General features: G+C 40.7%; 1 protein-coding gene across 1 annotated transcript; it reads right to left on the bottom strand.

The window, feature by feature from the left end:
• Positions 1–639: 639 nt before the first annotated feature.
• On the bottom strand, positions 640–20,335 carry C11H11orf97 (chromosome 11 C11orf97 homolog). Its single transcript, XM_001138466.6, has 4 exons — positions 20,101–20,335; positions 15,121–15,225; positions 4,568–4,693; positions 640–866 (listed from the first exon to the last, which is right to left on the bottom strand). Exons 1-4 carry the CDS (start codon positions 20,333–20,335, stop codon positions 862–864), a joined length of 471 nt encoding a protein of 156 aa, XP_001138466.4. The 3' UTR covers positions 640–861.
• Positions 20,336–21,936: the final 1,601 nt, after the last annotated feature.

Raw genomic sequence — 21,936 nt, 5'->3', positions numbered from 1 at the left:
TCTTTTTGAGACAGTGTCTCACTCTTTCACTCAGGCTGGAGTGCAGTGGTGTGATCTTGGCTCACTGCAACCTCCGCCTGCTGGGTTCAAGCGATTCTCCTGCCTCAGCCTCCCAAGTAGCTGGGATTACAAGAGTGTGCCACCATGCCTGGCTAAGTTTTGTATTTTTAGTAGAGATAGGGTTTCACCATTTTGGCCAGGCTGGTCTTGAACTCCTGACCTCAAGTGATCGGCCCGCCTTGGCATTCCAAAATGCTGGGATTACAGGTGTGAGCCACTGTGCCCAGCCTAAATACTTTCTTTTTTAAGATCTTACCATAAATTTCCTGGCTCCTTACTATTTAGTGAACAAGTTCTAGAGAAATGATTAGCTCTACCAAGGTTACCATAAAAATGTTTGTCTCTGAGTCAAAGACTTTTCTTCTGTCATTCATTTACTCACCATTATCTGTATCTGGATTTAGTTCTGTTTTTTAAAAATGGGCTAACACATTATGCTGTAGTAAAGGGTTAAGGTTTATAATGTTTGCCTTGAAGTAAATACTCGGTAAACGTGCCTTTGCTTCATCATTGTTTCACATAGTTAATAAAATAACCTGAATTAAAAGCCAAATGAATTATAACTGTGACAACTAAAAATAAGTGTATTTCCTTTATTGTTTTCAGGTACTTACTGAACATTACCAATAGTCTTTCATTACTTTGGATTAATTTATAGATAGGTATTAATACCAATAATAGTAATTACAGGCTATCATTTTTTTGCACACATCTTAAATCCTGAAACAAGCTTGAGTTTCTTCTCCGTTCTTCAGACATCAGCAGAAAGAGGTTCCTTCTTAATGGAAAATCTAATTCATCTTATCCTAGAGTTTTAAAAAAAAGTGAAAAAACAAGTGTTTTACTTCGGGGAGATGCTCTTTAATCTCACCCATTTTAATCTAACTTTGACTTAATGTTCCCATTTGATTGAGCAGAATGTAAGAGCCACACCCATGTCATCCCAGTAACCAGAAAAGCCACTACTTAGTCTTCCAAACCCTCACGAGTGAAGCATAGTTTCCGGACAAGCAGCATCAGCATCACCTGCGAGCTGGATGGAAATACAGAATCTCAGACCCCACCCCAGACCTATGGTATCAGAGTCTGAATTTTATTGAGATACCATGTGATTTGTAGGCACATTCAAACTTAGCACCAAACTAGACAATGCTTTTTTTTTTTTTTTTTTTTTTTTTGGCTTGTTTTGTGGCACAGAATAAGAGGGAAACGATAAAAGGTTTTTTGTCATCAACCATTACCGTTTGTTTGTTTGTTTGTTTGTTTGTTTGTTTGTTTGAAACACAGTCTTGCTCTGTCACCCAGGCTGGAGTGAAGTGGCCCAATCTTGGGTCGCTGCAACCCCTGCCTCCCAGGTTCAAGCGATTCTCGTTCTTCAGCCTCCTGAGTAGCTGGGACTAGAAGCGTGCGTCACCCCGCCTGCTAATTTTTGTATTTTTAGTAGAGACGGGGTTTCGCCATGTTGACCAGGCTGGTCTTGAACTCCTGGCCTCAAGTGATCTGCCCGCCTCGGCCTCCCAGAGTGCTGGGATTGATAAAAGTAAATGAATAAAACCTCTTAGTGTGATGAAAGCAGTAGATGCTTCACAGTCTCTAATGGAAACATGATTCAGAACTACAGTTGGATGATCATAATTCTAAATTTAAACTTTAAATGATGTGTATTATGTGTTGGAAGAGTCCCAACTACCATGATCACATTGTTCATGAGAAAGAGAGAAGAAAAGCACAAGCGAATTGTTTAAATTGACAGCGAGATTTGACTGAAGTATCTAACTGAAGCATATTTTATGGGAGAAGTTCCTGGAAAACTCATTGTAAGCCACAGAAGACCTCTCTTTGAAAGTGTTAGTTCCAAGATGTATTTAAAATATATGCAACGTTTCAAGATTCACACACTGAAGAGAGTAGGTTGCATTGCTTTTCCCTCTATTGTTTGCATTTGGTTTAGTGGTCTCAAGTAGAGAAAACGATATACTTTTGAGGGAGCAGGGGATGTATGTGAGTTAGCAGCAAGAAGATTCTAAACATAAGGAGGCACTTAACACATACTTACTGGTTCATTCATTCATTGGTCATTCTCATGACGAATAGCAATTGAGCACCTACTGTGCCAGGCACTGTGCTAAGTGCCAGATACACAGTGGTGAGTAAAACACAGTCTCTGCCTCCATGGAGTTTGTGATAGTGTATTAATTACTACTGACAATTTTTGAAAATTATCTATGGATTTTGTTCATCTATGATATTTCTGTGCCTAGCATCTTCCTTTTTCATTGATAATGAGAAAGGTTTAATTCTTGGTTACCAGTCTGACATATAGATTGATCAATTGTGATTGTACAGCAGATAGTAGCAGCTCATATGATATCACAAAAATGCAGCTGGCAACCTAAAGAGATGAAGCTAAGCTATGTGTCAATAACAGTTACATATTGTAACATGACCACTGTAAGGGCTTGGCACCAGCTGGAAATAAATGGAGGGCCGAGGGCTACTAGGAATGTAGTGTGGATGAGTACAAATGAGCGGGAGCCATGAAATGTCTCTTAAATTGTATGGATGAAAGGAATGCAATTATGGTCAAAATGAAACATGCATTTTTTATCATATGTCCCCAATCAATAAATTGGATAATTTATTGGACTTGTATGTCTTTAAATAAAGGAAATTTGTTATTCAATCAGTCTTATAATATGCACACAGAAAACCATTCATCTTTAAAACAAATTACTTAGTGAGTTTTCTTGGAATGATGGAATTACCTACGATAAGTGGAACCTAAGAAATTGAGTGGAAAGTTGAGATAAATAGCTTCCAATAGGCAAGTGGCCCAGACTTTGGTTGAATCAACCATTACTACAGGACACTAATATCTTTGTGGATTATGAAGGTAGCTGCCTCCCAGATTCCTAAAACCCTGTGTTTCCATATCCCTGGCATTTGTACCTATTTAACCGCAACATAACAACTGTTGCTTGTTGCACAGTGACTAGATTCTCTGCCATGATGGCCCAGTAGTGTTGGGCCATAGTCTTGGAACTGAGGGCATAGTTTTGGAAGCCAGATGGACATGGGTTTGTAGTTCTGGCTCCACTACCTGCTAGACATGGGATTGTAGGTAGTAAAGTGTCTCTATGCCTCAGTTTTCTTACCCAGAAAATGGAGATTATAATCCTCAACTCATATGATCATGTGGATTACATAACTATATAAAACACTTGCTGCCATGCCTGGCTCCTGATAAATGGTGGCTACTACTACTTTATTATCATTAAACTGAAGTCTTCCTAACTGGTTCCTGTTTGCTACATGAATCCCCTTTAGTAACAAGTTTTGTGTTTGTTTTTTTAACCTCTTGTTTCAGTTTCTTAGTGGCTGTATTTTTTCCCTTACTGAGTCCGTATCCCAGAGGCTGCATCCCTGGCCTCCTGGGGACCCTACTCCTATGTGACACTTTTATTGAACTCTCATCTCACTTCAGGTTCAATAGACATCCTAGCTCGTGGGCACTTGGCTCAGAGATGCAGTAGTGTCTAGTGGTTGAAAGCACGGACTTTGGAGACAGGCTGCTTTGGTTCAAATTCCAGCATTTCTACTCTTCTACTTGCTAGCTGAGCGACCCGGGGTAAATTATTTCACCTCTCTGTGCCTGAGTTTCTGCCCACCTTGGCCTCCTAAAGTACTGGGATTACAGGTGTGAGCCACTGTGCCCAGCCTATTATTGTATATATTAAGAATCTAGAATAAGCAATGCTATATAGCATTGCTATTATGATTCATATCTTGGTTGAGTACCCAACCTTGAATTTTATCTACTTCTCCCTTTTTACCCAGGGGAATCTCCCAATTGTAGGTCTATTTTGAGGACTTATGTACACAGCTGCATGTCTCTAGATTATCTGGACACTGTGCTTCCATATGAAGACCTCTGTCTTCCCCACATCCTGCTACAAATGTTCCTGGCAGACACTGGCTATGACAGTGAGGAATGAGTAATATTTTGTTCCAAAGTTTATGTCTGCTAAGGAACAACGGTATCCTGGGCCCAGTCTGGTGGCCTCATTCCTGGAATAGGGCGAAACTAAGAGAGCCAAGCAAAGTGGCTGCCATGTTCTTCCTTCATTCCCTCATTTCCCTTTCCTCATTTCCACTGGGAAACAAAGATCCTCTATCTAGAAGAAAAGACAGTGCAGGATTCCTCTTCACAGAGGCTGACTGTGTGCTAGAAAGTCTTGTGTAGATAGAAAGTAAAGAAAAAAGTCATGAGTGTAACTCAGAGGAAGAACATCTGTTGTATCCATGGGGGTAAATTGGTTAGGTGAATTGTTACAGTTTGAGTTCCATAATCACATAATATGGCCAAACTAAAAGCAACCCAAGAGAAACAAGTCAAAGGAAGGTTGAGTTTTGATTGAGATCTTTAAACAGAGCATATACCACTGGTTTGTAAACTCTAAAGTCCACTCAGGGGCTTCAGTGGAAGTCAAGGGCATCAGGGTCTTACTTCTGAGTCCTCCGTGCCTGGAGTAGTACTTGGCTTGTGGCAATAAACTGTTTCTGCTCGGCAGTCCTGGCTTCAAGCCTCCCACAGGCAGATTCCTTTTAATGCTCCAAATCCCTTCCAGGGCCACTGTCAATATTTTTTAAAGCAAGAAAATAATTATTAGCATATTCTCTTTTTAGCACAGAGTTTTTAAAGTATTTAATTGGTGATTTTTTTATTTATTTGGGTGGGGGGTTTATTTGGTTTGACTAATCAAACCACTCAAATCTTTATCATATGTTTAATCTTTTATTCCATTTCATTTATTCAACTATTCTCTATGCAATTAAACCTCTACAGTGCTCTTAGATAATTTAACTTGCCCCTAAATAAATAGATGAATAGAAACATACATAACAAAACAGAGAAGGATCAGAAATAACAGTTAATAAATGGAATTCATTTAGTCAACTTTATCTGATTCTGATTTAATTCCTACAGTAAGAGAAAATATTTCCAAAGATAATAGGACCAAAAATCACTACATTAATTCATCCAATAGTTAATTCATCCAATAGATCCAAGAATCCTCTAAAAGCCACAAACTAGATGCTGTTTAATCTCCCCTTGAAAAAGAGCAACAATAAACTCACTGGATCCTACATTTTAAAAATCATTGCAAAATACCTGTAAAGTGATGTTTGCCCATTGATAATTATAGGTCTTGGGTCCTGATACCTTTCAATAAGGTTTAGCAAAGATTTGCACTTGGTTATCCTCCATATCCTAAAATCACCTGGTTAGGTTTTGAGACTCAGCAAACAAGCATGTGGTGAATGTCTACTGTGTAGAAAACTGCAACTCAAGTCTAGTAAGTTGGTGAATTTGGGTGAGTTGCCATAAGTTGTTTTTCCCATTTCTAACGCTGCAAATATTAATGCCAAATATTCTCCACAGATCCAAGGCTGCCCACTGGCATCCTCACTGATATTTGATCCCTCTCTAAAGGATTCCATAGCAAGTAATTACTAGCAGCATAGTCTCTGGGTTCAGAGGAGATCTGGGTTTTGATCTGAGTTCTACCATATATCAGTTACATGATTTTGACCAAGTTATTTAACCCACTATGTCTTAATTTCCTCATTTTTGAAATAGGGATAATAATATCTACTTGAAGGATTATTGTACGATTTAGATGAGACGGCTGTAAAGTGCTTTGTACTCAATAAATGATAGCTATTTTTGTACAGGGAGAATGATTTTACTATCCAAGCATAGACTAAGATTCCGTGACTGAAGGTACAGTCATTGAGCTGACTTGTCAAGCTGAATGTCAATACTTGCCTCTCCTTTCCCACTCCTGAGTGGAGTAGCTGAAGCTATCTGTCAAGATTAGTTTCTCTCTTCTTCAAAGACCTTCAAGGAAGATTGCACAATCTCCTTCTGTTTAAGACCTTACAAAGTTTAAGCTGTTCCTTCTATCTAACCTAAATCTTCCCCTGCCATTCAAGCCAGTTTCCTCTTCTATCCTGTTCAGAGATAGAAAAGGGCTGCTCCCCAGCCTCTGGGTAATAAACTCTCAAATTTAGGAGCCTATGACATTTATTCAATACCCCCAGTGCATGATACCCTGTGGGAGACCAGGGAAATAGATTTGAACTTGTGGTTGACACTTTGTGAAGATCCAGTACGTGGAAAGCAGTATAAAATCAGGAAGCAGAACCGTGAAGACAAATCACGTCAAATTAGATGGAAGAATTGTACTAAATGAAGTATGCTCTTTCAGATGCAATCACAAGAATGTCATAGAGAAAAACACCTGAAATATAAATGCAGATGCCCAGAAATGCATTTGAAACTCTCAAAGCAAAATATGGTTATGCATAAATATTTATTATATTCAGGGATAATGGTTGCAGGAAAAAAAAATAGCCCTCCATACATGTGAAGTGATGTTTGGATGAAGAAGTTACAGAAGGTGATATATTTGACTGGATAAAAGGGGGTCTAGAAAAAAGCATGGATGCTCTCTGAGGCAGCTGCTTCTTTTAAGAGAAACTTAACTCCCTCAGCTCAGGGCACGTGCATTCCAGAAGGAGGAAGGCAGACAAAGCGGGCACGGAGCCAGAAAGACTTCAAGTGTCAACTCCTCTCAACTGAAAAAGAACGGGCAGCAGGCACAAGGGGAGAAGCTAGAAGAAAAGAATCAAATTTGTTCTTGAGGCTCAGAATCTTCTAGAGATTCCTCTTCTCCCCTTCTCATGCCTCCAACACCTTCTACTCAGAAACCTTTATACGTGTATTTTTATACTGAATTTTAAAATGACTAAACCATGCCTTTATGCCCAAAATTTTAGCCAGTAGGACCTGGCCTGGTCTTATAGGGAAGGTAAGCTCACACCTTAAAAATATTTTAGTTCCTTTCAGCTCTCTTTGGATTGTAAATAATGAACATTGGAGCTTGAAAAGCCAGTTTAGAGCCATATCGTCTGTACTTCTCTTGTGCAAGCAAGGTCAGAGTTTGACTAGAGAAAGAAAAATATAAGTAATTTTAATTTATGTCTGGTGACTCCTAGGCTCTATAATTGTCTTGGCATGCCTTTGGTGTCTAGTAAATTCCTCCTACATTTTGGGTGCAGAAGACATTTTAATTGAATGAAATAATGAATAACTGGTGTCTAGTAAATTCCTCCTATATTGTAGGTACAAAAAACATTTTAATTGAATGAAATAATGAAATATATCCACATTTGCTTGGCAACATTTTGTACTTTCTAAGCTTGTACTTAAGTAGTAAATAAACTGGATTCAAAATTTAGTTTTCATGTATTAACGCACATGTAGACACTCATTAATGTATCTGGCAATACACTTCCGAAATTCTTTGGAAAAGGAAGTGTTGTGTAAGGGGAAAATTAATAAGTTTAGTAATCAAATTTTTCATGACTACTATAACCTCTGTAGGTTTTAGCCAGAAAAATACAAAAGCCCTTGCAACTGGAAAACATTAAATTAATACATCACTTTATTTCTGCAAAGTCCTTTATAGAATAGAAATGCAGAAATAGTTTTAAAATAAACAATACAATAAATGCACTATTTCCATAATGAATGTCTCATAAGCCTACATTTTTATTTTCTTTCTTTTTTTTTTTTTTTTTTCTTTATTTCTTGAGATGGAGTCTTGCTCCGTCATCCAAGCTGAAGTGCAGTGGTGAGATCTCGGCCCACTGCAACATTTGCCTCCTGGGTTCAAGCAATTCTCCTGCCTCAGCCTCGAGGGTAGCTGGGACTATAGGCGCACACTACCATGCCTGGCTAATTTTTGTATTTTTAATAGAGACGAGGTTTCACCATGTTGCCTGGGCTGGTTTTGAACTCCTGACCTCATGTGATCGGCACGCCTTGTCCTCCCAAAGTGTTGGGATTACAGGCATGAGCTACTGAGCTCAGCCAATTCTACATTTTTCTTTTTGAAAAGTTGTAAAGAAAGGAAAATCTTCAGGAAATCACTGAGAATACATGAATGATGGACATTAGCTAAATTCTTCCTTATCCAGAAAGTTCTATAAGTTGCCCAAATTCCATTTTATCTGATTAAAAGATCTGATGAGAAAACTACACTCCCTTTTTTTTTTTTTTTTTCAGGATGAGGTTAATCTTTTCAAGTAGACACAGGTTCTTTGCCCTTATCTGATAGGAATGCAGAAAGCCTCTGAAACCTGTTTTTACCTCAAATTTGAACCTGGAGGCTAAACTGAAACTGAACCTACAGAAAACTAGTAACATTTCTTTTTTTTAACTGAATAGAACACTACTTGCTACTAAATCAATTTCAAATCTCGGTTCCTCTCCGAAGGCATAATCTTATGTTTTAAAGAGAGATAGAAGAACCCAATGGCTAAGAGCAACAACATCAGCTTCTGACAAACCTGCATCCAAGTATCAGTGTGACATTGGACAAGTCACTGCATCCCCCTGAGCCTCAGCTTCAAGTTCTTCAAAATGTGAATTAAAAGAGCATATATCTCACTGGTTATTGCAAGAATTAAAAGAGATTATTTGCAAAAAATTTATCACGTGCAGAAGAAACTCTGCAAATGATAACCATTATTACTATTATTATCACCATAATTCCCAACATCAACATCATCATATAAAAAGACATCCCTACCTCTCAACCCAGCATCCAGTGCTTCTAACTCAGCCCATGTATCAACACATCAGGAGCCTACAAGGAATCAAAAGTCCACAGAAGGGAGGACAAGAGGCCTGTCAGCCCATTATTTCTATTGTCACTGATGGCATTCCCTAGACCCAAGTATAGAGTGCAAAGTAACAACCACATGAGACACCTTGTCCATTTCAGTGTCTTCACAGCCCTTATTAACTGTAGTCACAATATGACCACAAGAACAAGTAGCACAGTTCATTCAGGTAAGAGCCCCAGTCTGAACAACTATTTCTCCTGTGTCCCGCTAGCTATGCAACCAACAGTATCCCAAAAGAAATATAATGTTCATTCTATTCAACATCCATAAAACTCAATTTCTGAATCTTTTGATTTTTTACCAATTTCATTCAGCCAAAGGAGAAGAGAAAAAGCACAGAAATGACCCCACAGCTTCCGGGTACTTCCATAATTGTCACTGTCAACTCATTCAAAAATAAAACGTGCTATAATTTAAGTTGTCTACCTCCAGGACAGATCGCCCTCTTAATAGACTCTTCAATAAGTTCATCTATGCTTTGCTACATAGCTCAGTATTGCAGTATTTTATCTATGGTTAAGGAAAATCCAATCTGGACTCTTACTGAAATCTCACCTTCAACAATAAATTACTTTGTTGTGAGAGTATGTGGAGTTGATTGTCTTAAAATTCAAACAAAGCCAGCTAATTCATACATAGCTACAAATATGCTTAGATCCATGCATATATGTTGGGGTCCCTAGAATTTAGACAGGCTTGGGAATATCTACAAAACAGTATGTAGCGTTTATCCAAAGTCACAAATTCAAATATACATAGGAAGAGGCCAGGCAGGTAATATGAGTAAAGCTGGCTTGGGGTAAGAAATAATTGGTTCTCCCAGTCTTTCTCTTTTTTACTACTTCTGATGGAGGCATCATACAAGAGAAACAATTTTTTGTATTTCTACGATGAGAAGAAAAAACCTGCAGTGGGCACGTGAACATACATAGCTTGTGATGTTTCCCACTGGAGTGGGGAACTTGGTGTAGGATGCTGAACAGTGGAGTGGGCAGGTCAGCACGGGGCATTGTAACCCAACCCCAGCCACTGTTGCTAATGCAAATGGTGCCTTGATGGTGTCAAATCAACCTTTATCCTCCGTGCTCCATCCCTGCTCAAGAAAACCTAGACATCTAGATTTGCATATAAAATTTCTAATTTTAAAATATTGACAACTGGTTCAGATATTTAAAAAATATACTGCGGGGCAAATAAATATGTCTGCAAGGTGAACCTGGCATATGGGTCAACATTTTGGGATCTTGAGCCAAACTACGGTACCCCTCACAGTCTAATTAGATGTGGAACATGATGGTCTGGTGTGGAGATAGAGGATGGCTCTCTGGTTTTGCATTTGGACCATAGGCCATGCCATTCATTGAGATGGGTGATATAGGGGAAGCAGCAAGTCGGGGAGAGGTGTGAATTGTTTTGTTTGTTTGTTTGTTTGTTTTGAGATGGAGTCTCACTCTGTTGCCCAGGCTGGAGTGCAATGGCGGATCTCGGCTCACTGCAAGCTCCACCTCCCGGGTTCATGCCATTCTCCTGCCTCAGTCTCCCGAGTAGCTGGCACTACAGGCACCCGCCACCACGCCCAGCTAATTTTTTTTGTATGTTTAGTAGAGACGAGGTTTCACCATGTATGTTTAGTAGAGACGAGGTTAGCCAGGATGGTCTCGATCTCCTGACCTCGTGATACGCCCGTCTCAGCCTCCCAAAGTGCTGGGATTACAGGCGTGAGCCACCATGCCCAGCCGAGAGGTGTGAGTTTTGTTTTGGACATGTTGGGCCTGAGTTATCTTATGACTTATGGGACATCCAGGAAAAGAAGTTTAGCCTGCAGAGACACATTTCAGAGGCATCCTAGAGAGGCCGTAGTGAAAAGTATGAGAAAATCCCAGGAAAGCTAATGGAACAAGATTACAAGACTGTGGGAAACACTCCGATAAACATCAAGATTCGGAGAATGTAGTGAATAAAAAGAGTGCTTAACAGAGGATGAGAAAGAAGTAGAGGGAGAACCAGGACAGTTAAGTATCATGGAATTTGAGAAAGGAACAAGGTTGAAGGAGAGAGCCATCGACTATGTGAAATGTTGCAGAAAGCTCAAGCCACCTAGAGGCAGAACAGTATCCACTGCATTTAGCCATAACGTGTCACCAGAGACACCACAGTGAATAGAAAGCCAATGGGATTGGGGGTCAGATCTGAATTTGGATCTGGTTCTGCTACTTAATGCATAACCTTGGGCAAGTTAAAAACCTCTCAGAATCTTAGTTTACTCATCCTAAGATGGGGATCAGAATATCAATATCATATAGCTTTGTGAGGATTTGGGGTAAGCAAAATTAAGCCCCTATCCTCAGATAGCTTGTGTTCTAGTGGGAGAGATAGCCAATAAAGAAGTATGTAAAGAAATATGGATCCTCCTCGACTTACGACGGAGTTACATCCTGAAAAACCTATCATAAGTTGAAAAAAAATTATAAGTAGTAAATGCATTTCATACACCTAACCTGCCAAACATCACAGCTTCGCCTAGCCTACCTTAAATGTGCTCAGAACACTTACATTAGAATGGCTAACTAGAAGCTGCGGCTCATGGCCACTGCCCAGCATTGCAAAGGAGAATCATAAGGCAGATCGCTAGCCCAGGAAAAGAGCAACATTCAAAATTTGAAGTAGGGTTCCTACTGACATGTATCACTTTCACACCATCACATTGAAAAATCATAAGTTGAACCACAATAAGTTGGGGACTGTCTGCATAAAATTTCAGGTAGCAATAGAAAACAGGAGAAAGAAGAAAGCAGTATAGGGATTAGAAGGTGACCTGGAGGACAATGTCTATTTTGACCTGGTGGAGTGGAAAGGCCTCTCTGAGAAGATGGCATACGCAGTTGAAGGCTGAATGAAGAGAGAGGAAGATATCTGAATGTCTGGGTGACCTTTAAATGTCCTGAGGGGTGAAAATGGATTTGGGACTTCCAGAATGCCAAGAAAGCCTGTGTGGTTAAAGTGGAGTGGGAAAGTATACGAGATGAGATCAGAGAGGTGAGCTGGCCATAGGAGCATGAAATCTAGTCTCAGAATAATAAAAAGCCATCAGACAGCTTTAAGCATGGAGGTGACATGTAGTGATTTATGTTTGTAAAAGATCCCTCTGGTTTCAGTGCAGAGAGTTAACAGTAGCAGGGGCAGTAGCAGAGGCTGTTATAGGATGCTATTGCCAGGCCTGCAAAAGGTGACAGGGGCTTGGCAACGGTGCTGGTGGGGGATTTAGGATATATACTGAATTCAAAAGGATTGGCTGATAGACTGGATACGGAGTTTGAGGACTTGACTTCTAGGTGTTTGGTGGTACCATCTCATGATATGGGAAAGACCTATGGGTTTTTTTAAAAGCCTGGGAATAGAGAATAAGCCTTCGGTTCTGGACATCTTAAGGTTGAGAGGCCTATTGGACATCCAAGTGGAGAATCAAGTAGGTTTTGGGATTTAAGGGGAAAAGTATAGGGTAGAAATAAAAAATGCTGGAGTCATTAGCCCAATAGGGCTAGATCTCCCACGGTGTGAGGGTAGGTAGAGAAAAGAGCCTGCGACTGAGCCCTTTAAATTATACAGGCTAGGAGGAGGGAGAGCCAGCAAAGAAGATGGAGACAGAATAGCTAAAGAGGTAGGAGTAAAACCAGGAAATTGGAGCATTGTGACCTACAGGCCAAGCTAAGAAAGTGTTTTTAGAGGGAAGGAGGAAACAACTACATCAGATGTTACAGAGAGGTTGAGTATGTTGGAGGGATCATTGGATTTGACCTTCAAAAGGAAGGCTATTTGCAATCTTGGAAAGAACAGTTTCCCTGGACTCATGGGAACAAATGCCTAGTTAGAATAGGTGAAGTAGCAAAGGAGAAGTAAAGGGGAGGAGAAAATGGTTAACATGTACTTATCTTTAAAAATAGCAGCTATAGGAACCACACATTCTCTAAAAGTTTTATGCAGAATTCTGCATGTATGTGACAAACTGTGTCTTCCAGGAAAAGAAGCCATGGCTGTCATCAGATATATAAAGGTGGGGTCACTGCAAACTGAATTAGAAGCAAATGTCCAATGGCTGGCCTCTAGGCTCTGAGGCTGGGCTGGAAGAGTGTGGCACCCTCTCTAGATGCTAATTCCCTGTTCTGGCCAATGGTATGTGGCTTCTAGCCATGATATATATTTTAAAAAGAGCAGGATTTCCCATAAGTAGATCATTTTAAAACCCAAATTTATAGAATCTATTCTCAGCATTGAAAGATTTTTCTAGGCTAAAATAGTACCTCTGTGCGACCTCTAGTGGATGTTATTTTAAAAAGCAGCCCAGACAGTCTTCATTTTATATAAAGGATATTTGAAAAGATTGCTTAGGGAAATGAATTTTTATAAACCAAATGATACATCCTATTCACTCAGACTGTCTCACAATCTAGTGTATCCAATAAGAATAATACAACATACAGCTAGTGCTAGTGTATAAACTAGCTTTTATGTAGATTTTTAAAACAATGAAGATAAATCCAGAATATAAGAGTATAGACTTAGAAAAAAATGTTAAACACCATGAAAATAGTACATGTAGGCGGGGCTTCCCAGCTGAAATGCAGTAGGTCATTCTGCATCCATTCATTAAGTTCAAAATAGACTTTAAAACTTTCCTTGAAGATATTATGGGAGCAAATTTCACCATTTTATTGGTCTCTCCTTTTATAAGAATGGGTCATACGAGAAGACCCAAAGGAGTTTCTATGTCTGCTTTAGAAATGTAAAGTGGGGCCGGGCGTGGTGGCTCATGCCTGTAATGCCAGCACATTGGGAGGCCGAGGCGGGCAGATCACGAGGTCAGGAGTTCAAGACCAACCTGACCAACATGGTGAAACCCCATCTGTACTAAAAATACAAAAATTAGCTGGGCCGTGGTGGTGTGTGCCTGTAATCCCAGCTACTCAGGAGGCTGAGGCAGAAGAATCGCTTGAACCCAGGAGGCAGAGGTTGCAGTGAGCAGAGGTCGTGTCACTGAACTCCAGCCTGGGTGACAGAGTGAGACTCCGTCCAAAAAAAAAAAAAAAAAGTAAAGTGGGCACAACATACATCATGTAATCTGAAATGATGGACTTCTGGGCCTGCAGCCTCTCTGTTAGGAATCCTTAGTGAATTTGGACCTCACTTGCAGGTTGACCAACAATTCTCCACAAATGAAGGAGTCTATGTAATAGTTTTGTTATTTCTTCTAGCAACTGCTGATACCCAAGAGTGTCACAATAAAAATCTGATGATTTGAGAGCATGAAATATGCATCTAGTAATCGTTGAGAAGGAACCATGAAAATGAAGGATGCCAGCAGTTTCAAACTAACATCTGGGATTCTGGGGCTCCTAGAGCATCTCTTTCACACATGAACCATCAATAAGAGCTATCAATGCTCAGATCCTCTACGGGATGAAATCCTTGGATGATCTGACCATGTAAATGACTTAGGTTCTGCTGAGTCAGTGATTTGCAAAGTCGGGTACTGGACCAGCAGCATCAATATCACCTGGGAAATTTGTAGAAATCCAAATTCTTGGGCTCCACTGCAGACGTACTGTGCCACATATGCTAGGGGTGGGGCTCAGCAATCTGCTTTTAACAAGCTCCCAGGTAATTCTGATAAAAATCTAAAGTTTGGAAACCACTGTTACTTGTCATACCTATATTGATAAAGATTAAAGATATTATTGTGTTTTTCAGGCACTTGGAAAAAATGGTACATGTCATTAAATAGAAATAACTCCACCAAGAAAGTGGGACAGCAAAGTACATATTGATATCTAGCTCTTTTTTTTCTGATATGGAGTCTCGCTCTGTCACCCAGGCTGGAGTACAGTGGCGCGATCTTGGCTTACTGCAAGCTCCGTCTCCCGGTTCACACCATTCTTCTGCCTCAGCCTCCCGAGTAACTGGTACTACAGGTGCCCGCCACCATGCCTGGCTAATTTTTTGTGTTTTTAGTAGAGACGGGTTTTCACCGTGTTAGCCAGGATGGTCTCAATCTCCTGACCTCGTGATCCATCCACCTCCGCCTCCCAAAGTGCTGGGATTACAGGCTTGAGCCACCGTGCCCAGCCCATTTTTTTTTTCTAGATATGAAGGTTTATTTGGACATAAGCAAATTAATTATAAACTAGTTCAAGAACTTTCCAAAAACTTTTTATTTCAATAGTATGGTTTTATAATAAAATACTCTGTCATCAAGTAGGCAATTTCATATTCGTTTCACAAACATACTTCATTTGTCACTGAGATTACCTGCAGCTGGATTTTTAGTGTGGCATTCATCTCTCTTAATATGAAGTTCTTCTTCCAGTACTTCCTTAATTCTCTTATGTGGCTCACAATATAAAAATTTCTTCCCTATAAAGGCATTAACAAAATCAATTACTTAGTATAAATTCTGCCCGATCTTCTAGCCATTATATCTACATGATAACAATTTTTTTAAAAGAAGACATGTTATTCCATACAAATATCAGACAATTTGCCCTGAAGGCTCTATCTTGGAAAGATCTCTTCCATGGAAACTTTAGGTTCTTTTGGGACTTCACATTTTCATGTAATTCCTGAACTTGCAGGGTAAGTTTCAGGTACCTCTTTTAGGTGTTATGAAGAAATAGATAAAGTTTTCTCATTAGCTTCAAGAAAACTTGCACTCATTTATTCAATGAACTCTTATTAAAGACCTACTCTGTGACAGGCATTTGGCTAGGGGCTGAAGACAGAGCAATCAGTAAGACAGATGTGTGTATAGAGCTTGCAATCCAGGTACAGAAGAGAGAACAAAATCTCAGCATTTTAAAATCGTCATTTTAAAAGATTGAAACTGAATTGTAGTAGTGAACCACTTATGGACATAGCACTTTTCCCTGGCCTTTAAATCTGGACCTATAGGACATGACTACTACAGTCAAGGACTGAATTGTTTGTTTTAAACACTGTAGCTACATTTCTTCTCAGAAATGTAGCTCAGCCCAGATATCAGAACTCCAGAGAAACAAAAGAGCTCTGTGCTATTGGGCCTACCCATAACCCTAATCTCTCCGGTCAGCCTCTCTCTCTTGCTCTCTGAGCTCCAGCCACATGGCCCTTCTGTTCATTCCTACCTTTGCACATGCTGTTTTTGCTACCTGAGCTGCCTTTCTCCTGGTTTTGCCTATATAACTTCTACTCAAATTTTAGGTCTTGGCTTAAACATTAGTTCTTTAGGAAAACTTTCCCTTACTCCACAATCTGGAAATGACTTTTTATCATGGCACCCTCCTTTATTCTTTCATTTTACTTATTGCAATTTGGATACAGCTTCATTTTTATACACAATTATTTGTGTAGCTATTTATTTAATATATAACTTCTTTACCAGATCACAAACCCCATGAGGGCAGGGATGTTGTCTCTTCAGTTCATCAGAGTCTTAGAACAGAGCTTGGCATGATAATAAATGCTCAACAAATGTGTGTTCAGTTAGAACTAAGCACTGATAAATTGGAGCTCTAACTAAAGACTGTGTGCATGTCTGTCAATGCAGTTATACGGTCACTGTGAATGTCAGTGAACCGATAGTTCTAATCTCAGTACCCAAAAGCTCAATTCAAGGAACCAATGAAAACCTAAACAACCAAATACTTTAGTTGTTTATGATTTGATTTTAAACTCACATATATATGGGCAGGTATCTCATCTTTTCCAGACTAATCAATAAACAACAGAAGTGAGTCAATTTGACGGGGATGCAGACTGGCAAAAATGGGGCAAGAGACCTGCTGCTTCCGGCAGTGATCCCAGGTCATTCCTGGTCATGAAGACCCAGACACACCCTCAGACATGAAAAAGTTAGAATTACATACTTTCAGGGTCTCATTCTTGTTTCCCCGAAGTTGGAAGTCATATGAATAAAATATGGGATCAGCATTACTGAAGCCTAACTTTGGTTTAATCTGTTAAATCATGATCTTCAGGCAGAAAAAGGGTTCACAAACTTGGCTAGGAAGAAAACTAAGCCTATAACAGTACAACAGAAAGGAAAAGACCACCTGCTCTCAGTTCAGATCTCCTGACAAATTTCAGCCCTGGTGCTAGGAAAATGCACAGAAGAAATCACTAAAGGTGATTTGAAGAATTGTGGTAATTGGGAGAGTACTAAGGAGCTAGTACGGGTAAATATCTCCTGCTCAGGAGAAGAAAGGAAAGGAGGGGAGAGGGGGCAGAACTTTCAGGCAGAAAAAGGTTTCACAAACTTGGCCAGGAAGGAAAGGAGAGGAGAGGAAAGGAAAAAGGGAAGGAAAGGAGAAAGGACAAAAGAAAGGAAAGGAGAAAGGAAAGAGGAAAGGAAAAGGAAAGAAAAGGAGAAAGGGAAAGGAAAGGAAGAGAAAGCAAATTTAAAAAAGAAAGAAGGAAGAAAGGGAAAGAGAGAGAGAAAGAAAATTCTACAAACTCTACCATAGCAGTTTGATGTTGATCTTTACCAGCATTTTGAGTGGATTGATCGATAGATGTCTTGTGTGATGATGAGAAGCTGTGATCACTGAGAAGTATGACTAAGAACAGTATTATTCCAGAATTTCTTTTGAAACAATGTTATTCCAGGTTTTTTGGATTTTTTTTTGTTGTTTTTTGTTTTTTTTCCTGAGAGCTAATAACAATTGCATCTTATATATATTATTATTTCTCTTTCTCACAATGACCTATGGGCAAGTATAATTATTCCTGTTTTATAGTTGAGAAAGTAGCTTCCTTAAGTCATAAAACTAAAATCATGAAAATGAGAAGCCACACCTACCTGAGTCTCCCAAGCTCCTAGGGTTATTAAAAATTATTTATCATTTATTACAACGCATAGTTATAGATCCACCGCACTCTACTAATCAGTTCATACCTAGAATACAGGTTTCAGTGATATGATACACTGGAGATTGTTGGAAGAAGTGGCCGGCCAGCCAGGTTAGAGCACTACAAGTGATCTTAAAGGTGACATTGGCCAGGCGCGGTGGCTCATGCCTGTAATCCCAACATTTTGGGAGGCTGAGGTGGGCAGATTACTTGAGGTCAGGAGTCCAAGACCAGCCTGGCCAACATGGTGAAACCCCATCTCTACTAAAAATACAAAAATTAGCCAGGCGTGATGGTGCGTGCCTGTGGTCCCAGCTACCTGGAAGGCTGAGGCCAAAGAATTGCTTGAACCCAGGAAGGGGAAGTTGCGGTGAGCCGAGACTGCGCCACTGTACTTCAGCCTGGGAAACAGACTGAGACTATGTCTCAAAAAAAAAAAAAAAAAAAAGGCAAAAATAAAATAAATAAAAAATAAAAGTGACATTAAGTGTATGAAAGATTTGGTTGGTGCTCAAAGGCTGCCCTTATATAATTCAAGGATGTTTACATGGCAAACAACCACACTTCGTGTTTGAGAACAGGCCTGTGATTAGGGAATAGAAGCTGTAAAGAGACTGAAGACTTTTCCAATAATTACAGACATTTGAAAAATTGACTGAGTACTTTGTGCTTGTGCGAACAGCCTGTCTCTACTTAGGCTGAGGCCCTAAAAGGAGGTTCTGAGGGAGGCTGAGGCAGGAACTCTTTCATTTTCCCACCCCAACTTTGTGAGCTTGTGAAAGTTTGGACACCTGCCTTACGTCATTAGTTCTTTCCCTGAAACTTGTGGAATGCCTGGCATGTAATAAAGACTCAATATGTTAAACTGATGAGTGAATGTTAATCCCACCTTTTACTCCTAGAGCCACAGGACTAAAGAAACTTAGATACTAGCATCTTTAATGGGGAAGTTTCCTGATAGAATTTGAAGTAGGAGGCTGGGCGCGGTGGCTCATGCCTGTAATCCCAGCACTTTGGGAGGCTGAGGCGAGCGGATCACTCGAGGCCAGGAGTTGAAGACCAGCCTGACCAACATGGCGATACCCTGTCTCTACTAAAAATGCGAAAACATTAGCCGGGCATGGTGGTGTGTGCCTGTAATCTCAGCTACTCAGGAGGCTGATGCATGAGAACTGCTTGAACCCAGGAGGCTGAGTTGCAGTGAGCCCAGATCATGCCACTGCACTCCAGCCTGGCAACAGAGCTATCTAAAAAAAATAATAATCATGATAATTTTAAGTAGGAGTAAAGAATCTCCATTACCCAAGTATACTGAATTTATGTGCTCTAAGCAAGGCCTCTGCATGCTGCTGATAATAGTAACAAAAGGAATGACATTTCATAGTCATACTGGAGCTGATGCCCGGGGAAGAGGCCTCTTTCACCAGGAGGGAGTAGTTCTGTAACTTCTTGATGAGGTCCCTGGGGAGGAGAGTGTGTGGTCCACCAAGCACAAGTACGGAGGTGCTTCAGCCCAACCCTCCCTCCTGGGGCCTCCCAGTGCAGAGGAACCTTGGAGAAACCCAGTCTGCTCTCCAGAGATGCAATCAAGAAGGTGCTGCAGGAAGGCTGGAAACTACTCTGTTCCTCTGACTTATTATTCTCACCATCATTCCTTAGCACCTACTGAAGACCTGGGGGTGCAAGAGGCTATGAAATATCTGTTAATTCATGAAACAGTATGGGTGAATAACAGCCTGGCTAGGACTCAAATTACAACCACTTCCATTATGGCTGTGGGCCAGAACTGTCCTTACCTATTTGAATATTGTGTGTTTGGCAGGGCAGAGAGCAAAGAACAGTGCGTTAAAATGTGGCCCATAATTATGAGATTCTAAAAGGATTGGGTAATTGTAGACTGAGAGTCCAAGAGATGGAAGTTAAAAGTGATTTTAGTATTTCGCCTGCACTGACTGGCTGTGGCAAGTCTCTTTCCTCTGGTCTAGATCTCAATTTCCTCATCTGTAAAATGAAATAACTGGCAAAATGAGCTGCGTGTTTCTAAGGGTGTCTACGCATACATACATACACACACATATACATATACAAATGTGTATATAAAATGGTATACATATAAATGTGTGTGTGTGTGTGTTAATTCCTTTCAGAATAACGCCACTACCGATTAAATTGGAGCTGATGCCCAGACCCTGAATTCAGGCAGGCTATCGGGAAGGAGGGCTTGGAAAGATGGACCTATGCTTTCTGCCACAGTGCCATCATCACTGGTTCTGCCAAAAGCAGCAGCTCCACCTCCCCTGCCCCAAACCTTCTCAGCCAGTCCCACTGCGGTTTCCCCCAATTGCCCTGTCACTCGTTCTCCACGCCCCTCCTCCCAGTAGCGTCCGCGGCTGGAGCTGAACTCACACTGCTGGCCGTGCTCTAGGAGGCCGCGGCCGGGGTCCCCGCGCGCCCCGCACCCCAGCCCTGCTGGCGGAGGAGGCTGCTTCTCTTCGCGACCCGCCTCGGGCGCCACCACTGCGGTCACCACCACCGCCTCCTCGCCTGTCATGCCGCAGCGGTCTTCCGAGAGCCCTGGGCACGGTTTCCTTCTCAGCTCAGTCGCAGGCAGCACAGCATGCGAGGCGTCTCGGGTTGCCATAGTGACTGCCGATTCTCCCCGCCCCCAGCCGGCCTTCCGAGGCCCTAGGTATCCCGCGCGCCAAAGAAGGTGCTGAAGTTATGGGGCTGGGGTTATTATTATCATTGACCAAAGCAAAGGACTTTCCATTAATTTCTCGTTAATTTCTTGTTAATTTCTCACAAGAGCTCGGCAAGAGAGGCTTTACTCTTCCCAGAGAATCCGAGATTCAGAAAAAGCGAAGGAAACTGCATGAGGCCTCATAGCTAGGAAGCGGCACCGCTGGAATGTGGACTCAGAAGTCTGGTCCCAAGCCGACAGAATAGACCACTGCCCAGAACAGAAAAGTTAGAAGTGGAACCGGTGTGCAGGTGAGTGCAAGGCACCGTCGCTGGTTTCACGCAGCCTTGTGCCTGTCGCGTCCTGCTCCCTGCTACGCACACGCAACGTGATTGAATAAGTAAATATTGAGGATTCCCAACTTTCACGTTGTGAATTATTATATTAAGCACATTGTAGTTTCCAAGCTCTTTTGTATTCACAAAATAACAAACTAATAACTAACTTTACAGATGAAATTAAATTCAGCAAATTTTAATTTGAAGAGCAAGTAGAAAAATTCAGGGTTTTATTTGGAGCATAAGGTTGCTTTTGTCTTGGTTTGGTTTTGCAGGCCTTAAAAATGGATTACGTTGTGGTGTTAATTTTATGGAAGTTGAATGTGCATTGTTTTATAGTATTAAATCGTTTTACAAGGCTTGCAACCAAATATAGGAGACCTCTTCTGTCCCCACTGTACCCCAGAGCCAAACACTTTTAATACCAAATCCTTATATTGCTGCTTTTTATGTTTTTCAATTTTAGATATCATGTTGATTTCCTACGATGAAAGACGAGATTTCTCTCTCTTTCATACCCCCTGTGTCACATATACTTATTGCTCCTTTATACTCCCATTATAGATAAATTGAAATTTTGGCTAGAGTAATATTTGTTTACATTACTATGACAATTGTATTAGGCTAGTCTTGCATTGCTATATACCTGAAACTGGGTAATTTATAAAGAAAAAAGGTTTAGTTGGCTCACAGTTCTTCAGGCTTTACAGGAAGCATGATGCTGGCATCTGCTTGGCTTCTGGTGAAGCCTCTGGAAACTTACAATCATGGTGGAAGGCAAAGGAGGAACAGGCAGCTCACATAGCAAAAGCAGGAGATCGCTCTCTCTTTCTTTCTCTCTGTAGAGAGATATCTATCTATATCTATCTATAGAGAGAGAGAGAGACAGAGCGAGAGGCAATTAAAAGGTTGTGTGGAAAGGTTGCGTTCCTTTTTTATATCTCTGTATTTTTGCACTATTTTCTGAGAGATCTTTCTTAACATGAGTTTGAATTTCAAACTGCTCCCCAGTACCCACAGTGTTTCTCCAGGCAGTTCAGGCACTCCTCATTCACTTAATACATATTCATTGAATGATGGCTTTGTGTCAGGAGCTATTACATGTGCTAAGGATGCAGCCATGAACAAAACATACAAAAATCCCTGCCCTTATGTAGTTGAGTTCACATTCTGCCCAAGATTTGATTTGAACAGAGTTGTTGACATGTTTGTACGTGTGTGTAT

This window comes from Pan troglodytes, chromosome 9 (assembly GCF_028858775.2).
Source record: "Pan troglodytes isolate AG18354 chromosome 9, NHGRI_mPanTro3-v2.0_pri, whole genome shotgun sequence".
Lineage (NCBI taxonomy): Eukaryota > Metazoa > Chordata > Mammalia > Primates > Hominidae > Pan > Pan troglodytes.
This window is presented reverse-complemented; position numbering and strand designations above follow the sequence as displayed.